The sequence below is a fragment of the Contarinia nasturtii genome, unplaced genomic scaffold (genome assembly GCF_009176525.2).
Source record: "Contarinia nasturtii isolate CC-2019 unplaced genomic scaffold, AAFC_CNas_1.1 Cnas_scaffold_1489, whole genome shotgun sequence".
NCBI classification, from domain to species: domain Eukaryota; kingdom Metazoa; phylum Arthropoda; class Insecta; order Diptera; family Cecidomyiidae; genus Contarinia; species Contarinia nasturtii.
In genome coordinates this window covers 10,457-16,282 of record NW_022198825.1, presented here as the reverse complement: position 1 = coordinate 16,282, position 5,826 = coordinate 10,457, and the positions used below count along the sequence as shown (strand labels likewise).

Here is a 5,826-nt window from a genome sequence, read left to right as displayed (position 1 = left end):
TGTATTAAATGTGAAAACGAATGAAATTTTGATTACAATGAACAATCAGATTTCTTGATTTCGATATTCTTTAATTTCATTTATTTTTGTTTCGAGTTTAGCATCTAGTGAATTTTCTGGAAATCATAAAATCATGGCTTTGGAATCTCGTATATTATTTGGCGATGAAGCAAAGCGCGGTGAATTCCCCTCTATGGTATGATTGATTTTTATTACTTTTCCGCACACACCTAGTGTGTAAGGTAAAGTATTGGAATCGGTCGAAAAATTAACACCCTCAAAAAACATGTTTTCTGGGTGTTTTAGGAGCCAGGGAACACGAATCTAGCGTTTTTTCGATGTCCGAATGTATGTGCGTGGTACCCTGTACGCTGTACGCTGTACGCTGTACGCTGTACGCTGTACGCTGTACCCTGTACGCAAAAATTTGTTAACACGATAACTTTCAAACAAGAAAAGTAATTCAAAATCTGACTTCACAGGATGATTGGGGGTGCCGAGGAATAGAAACCATTAGATTTTGAGCGACTTTGGTTGACAGGGTAAAGTGTCATGTCTGGTGTGATGCCCATGTCCATCCATGGGAAAAATTCAATTTTTCTTCCAAAAGTGATATTTAATGTATTCTTAAACACTCAAAAATGTGTATTGGGGGGTTTTTGGGTACGAGAAAACCGAATATGACGTTAGTTTTGCGATACAATCAATTTTCGAAACACTTTTCATACAAAAAATTCAAAAAATTTGGATTTTTGTATGGAAGCCATGCCTGTATGATATCGTAATGAGCTGAAACTTTGCACAGGTTATTTTTATCACACATAAATACTATTCCGAGAGTTTGAAGACATTTCAACGAATATTAGGGGCACCTCCCGAACAATATTTTGGATTTTTCGCTCTAAAACGAAATTTTGTATGGGAAGTACCCTTAATATGCATTGAAATTTCTTCAAACTTTCAGAATGTTAACTTTTTGTGAAAAAAATAACCTCTGCAAATTTTCACATGATTACGATATCATATAGGCATGGCTCCGATACAAAAATTCCCATCTTTAGTAGTTTTTGTAAGAAAAGTGCTTCGAAAATTATTTTTATCTAAAACTAATGTCAGATTTAGTTTTCTTTCATGTCGTGGATCACAGTGCGGAAAAGTTCATCTTACGGATGTAAGACATTTTATTTTACTTATAAACTTATACCGTTTAAGTTAAACGTGATGAATGATGAAAAATACAAAATAATTATTCAATTTTATTGGGGTCCTTCTAAAAATAACGATTTAAATAAAAGACGGAATAAGTAAAATGAAATGTCCTGCAAAAACTGGTACCAATCTTTTGAGATGTATACAGAAAAATCGGCATTCTCGTAAACATCCATTCCTGAAGAATTCCATTTTCAAGGAAGGACTGTAATAGTTTTCAAAATATGTTAATTTTATAGACCTGACCAATGGTCATTTTTGGATAGGATAGATTCGTAAGATCTCCGCAAGATCCGAATTCAAGCGTGCGTACGTAGCCGCATGATACATACATTCGTTATTCCGTATTGCTATGGCATGCGAATCGTATTGCTTGGATCCGGATGTTGCGGAGATCTTACGAATCTATCCTATCCAAAAATCATTGTATTACCATTGGCAATGGTTTATTATGCTATAATTCATTTTTCTCTTTTTCATTAAACTAGTTATTCGTGCAAAAATACTACGAACGCGCTTCAAAAGCGATGAATTAAAAAAACTTCAGCAGAGATTGGCAAGCTGGACAAAAGCATTTATCTATATGCGCATATTTTCACTTTTGGCACTGACATTGTATCAAACCATTGTAAAATAACGACAAAAAAAATGATTTTTTTATATAAATAAAGTAAATATGTGTATTTATTGAATTTATTTATTAATACTTATTTCGAATATAGAATGAGTTTATGTAAAATGTCAGAATGTACATACAATATTTATAAAAAATCTACTTATTTATTGAATTTATTTGTTTAATGGACTTTTTTTTAAATGAAAAGTGGAAATACTTATAGCAAAGCATATGAGTAGCGGAAGGTCTCATAAAATGCAATTGGTGCTACTAACGACAACACACAGTGATTTTATAAATTCATACCATCTGAAACTCCACCCATCAAGTTATCGATATGTTTATGACCATGAAGTTACCATGGCATTCAAAAATTAATTGAACACACGACCATTAATGCAAACGATGTTTGTTGTTCTCTGCTGGAATGGCACAACAATGTTGCCATCTTCTTTACGGCGACAAAATATGAAGAACAAGCGAATTGTAAAATAGTAGACCAATTCCACAATGCTCAATAAAGATATGCCCAAAAACAAACCCAGCAAACCTCCACAAATTGCCAGAAAGTCGTTGAACGAATATGCTTCAGTCCTCTTGAGTGTCTCTACTTGATGGTTACCATAGAAGATGCTCACTTTGGTTGGTCGATTTTTGGAATGATAAGATAAAAATGAAGGTCAAGTTAATAGTGCCATTGAGACTATAGTGATAGGTTAAAAGCTGTAATGTGGATAACGACTGGTAAAAAAACCAATAACTCACTCATGCCGGCTCTGTTTCGAGAATGATGTTTGAAAAATATCCAATTCATAGGGAACAGTGCTGACATCTGTATAACGCGGGCATGCAATTGCAGTGCTCACGAAATGATTTTGCATGGTTATCATTTTGATACAATTTATCAGCGGCTGATAAATAGCATTTTATACTTGCTGAACCACAAATATTTGTCGCATTGTCTCCTACAAAATATAATGTTTACTCTAGTTGACACCACCCAAATTAATGAAGTATCCAACAAAAATTACGTACTTAGCATCGAAAATCGCACACAATTGAACATGATTCGAGTGAAATTTGCCAAACACTCAAATTCGCAATTTCCCTCTGTGTATAACTTGAAAAATCGCAAACGACGTTCCGAGCTGAAGAAACATTGGCGTTGACTTGGTTTATATTTTCGTAGTGCATTTGATGTGGTTGTTAATTTGGGTTTAATCGTAACTTGAAAATCACTCAAAAGGGGAACTCGTAGAAAATTACGCATCATACTTATTTCTTCTCCTGGCACAGTCAAGAATATTTTAAATCCTAGACCATCATCTCGGCAAATATATTCTAGATGATCTGCGTGGATTACAGTATATAGAGCAAAACTATTTTCAAGTCCTGTATGCGATGTACGCCACGGATATTCATTTTGATTTTTTTCCTCTTCGTATCCATTCTCCAAGCTCCAATGTAACACATTTGGATTATTTTTTACAATCATCATGCCAGGAGCCATTCTACGAAATAAGCAAAGCATTTTCACATGCGGTTAATTCGATTTTGTGTCGAACGCTTTTTAAATTACTCTTCTGTGTAAATGTCACGCGAGTTTAAAGCGTTGAATGCGAAACAGAGACTAGCAAATCGTCTTTTTTACAAATTGGGCGTTTCCATCCAGTTTTGCTATTTGTGGAATAATTGAGTTGCAGTGCAATATCTATGATTGTATCATAAATCGAATCTAATGCCATATATCCAAGATGATCAATTTTTAAATCTCCTGACAAAGGTTGGCATAAATGTATTACAGCGTTAAATCTTGGTTTACTGAGAAAAAATAAAATAAAATGAAGTATTTTTAAAGTGCAAAGGAAATTAATAGAGTTCAAGCTTCATACATGTGATCATACAGAGAATCTATACCATGTCGGTATATATACTTAAAATTTTAAGTATAAACTCACCGCTTAATATCTTGCTTTGAATACGCATTCGTGCAAATATATAAAAATGAAATTGATACAATATCTGAGAAAAAGCCCCAAATTCAAAGTAAGTCCATTTGTTGAACGATTATTGGTGAAAGTGAATTGATTCGATTTTTTATTGTCATGCGACGATGTCCGGAAGACTTTGCAAGATTTCATTCTGGACTATTTCGACAAGAGCACTATCCATGGTGTGCGATATTTTACGGAACGTCAACGACATTGGATCGAAAGGTTTGGAAATATTTACTAGCTCGAATGCTTACTAAAAATGACTTCTTCATGTCCATTCATAGATTGTGGTGGTTCATCGCAATCTGCTCATCCATTTGGCTGTGTGGCTCATCAATTCGACAAATTTGGTTGCATTGGGCCAATAATCCGGTGACAATCAGCTTAACTGAAACTGAAACATCAACATGGGATATTCCATTCCCATTGTTACAATTTGCCCGGAAACCAAAGCCAATCTAAGTAAATTTAATTTTAAATATATTGTCAATAATGGAATAGAACGACTGTATGATCAAATGTAAGCAGCTTGATTTTTTTTCATTTTCTTTGCATTTGATTACTATTTCATTTAATTTCTTTTTTTCAGTAAACCAAGATTCAACGCTGTAATACATTTATGCCCACATTTGTCAAAGCGGTTAAAAATTGATCATCTTAACAAATTGGCATTCGATTCGATTTATGATTCAATCATAGATACTGCATTACCACTTCATTTTATATTTACTGTTTTTTTCAAATGGCAGCATACAACCCACTTGTTAATTCCGGTTTTAACTGATGAGGGTCTCTGTTTTGCATTCAACGCTTTAAACTCGCGTGACATTTACACAGAAGAGTAATTTAAAAGGCTTTCAACTCAGAATCGAATCAACCGCATGTGAAAATGTTTTACTGATTTTGTAGAATGGCTCCTGGCATGATGATTGTAAAAAATAATCCAAATGTGTTACATTGGAGCTTAGAGAATGGATACGAAGAAGGAAAAATTCAAAACGAATATCCAAGGCGTACATCAAACACAGGACTTGGCACTGGTTTATATGTATTTTCAAATATCCATGTAGATCATCTAGAGTATATTTGCCGAGATACTGGTCTTGGAGTTAAAGTCTTCTTGACTATGCCTTATTTGAATGATTTTCAAGTTACGATTAAACCCAAATTAACAACCACATCAAATGCACTAAGAAAATATAAACCAAGTCAACGTCAATGCTTCTTCAGCTCGGAACGTCGTTTGCGATTTTTCAAGCTATACACAGGAGGCAATTGCGAAGGTATTATATTTATACTATTATTTATATTATTATACTGTATATATTTTGTAATGACAGTGGAGTGTTTGGCAAATTTCACTCGAATCATGTGCAATTGTGTGCGATTTTCGATGCCAAGTACGTAATTTTCGTTGGATACTTCATTAATTTGGGTGGTGTCAACTAGAGGAGAGGTGTCAAACAATATATTTTGTAGGAGACAATGCGACAAATATTTGTGGTCCAGCAAGTATAAAATGCTATGTATCAGCCGCTGATAAATTGTATCAAAATGATAACCATGCAAAATCATTTCGTGAGCACTGCAATTGCATGCCCGCGTGCACTAGCATTGAATACAATACAGATGTCAGTAGTGTTCCCTATCAATTAGATATTCTCCAAACATCATACAACCAGACCTGGTATCAGTGACTAATTCGTTTTTTTTACCACTCGTTATCCGCATTAAGATTTAATACATTTGAAAACGCACAAAGACCTGTCACTCCAGTGTCAATGGTCACTATTAACTTTATCTTTTCATTTTAAAAATCGACAATCCAAAGTGAGCATCTTCTATGGTAACCATCAAGTAGAGACACTCAAGAGGACTGAAGCATATTCGTTCAACGACTTTCTGGCAATTTGTGGAGGTTTGCTGGGTTTGTTTTTGGGCATATCTTTATTGAGCATTATGGAATTGGTCTACTATTTTACAATTCGCTTGTTCTTCATATTTTGT

The 5,826-nt window shown here is 34.2% G+C and overlaps 2 protein-coding genes across 2 annotated transcripts in view; both read left to right on the top strand.

Annotated features, from left to right (window-relative positions):
* The window catches only part of LOC116346264 (serine protease 3-like), an 8,926-nt gene extending 7,025 nt beyond the window's left edge, over positions 1–1,901 (top strand). The window contains exon 12 of the mRNA XM_031776207.1: positions 1,698–1,901. Within this exon, the coding sequence (XP_031632067.1) occupies positions 1,698–1,745 (48 nt within the window). The 3' untranslated portion in view covers positions 1,746–1,901. The remainder of the gene's footprint in view (positions 1–1,697) is intronic.
* Positions 1,902–4,729: 2,828 nt separating this feature from the next.
* The window catches only part of LOC116346274 (pickpocket protein 28-like), a 1,203-nt gene continuing 106 nt past the window's right edge, over positions 4,730–5,826 (top strand). Inside the window, exons 1-5 of the mRNA XM_031776217.1 lie at positions 4,730–5,102; positions 5,160–5,219; positions 5,299–5,506; positions 5,596–5,603; positions 5,651–5,824. Coding sequence (XP_031632077.1) covers positions 4,730–5,102; positions 5,160–5,219; positions 5,299–5,506; positions 5,596–5,603; positions 5,651–5,824 — 823 coding nt within the window. The remainder of the gene's footprint in view (positions 5,103–5,159; positions 5,220–5,298; positions 5,507–5,595; positions 5,604–5,650; positions 5,825–5,826) is intronic.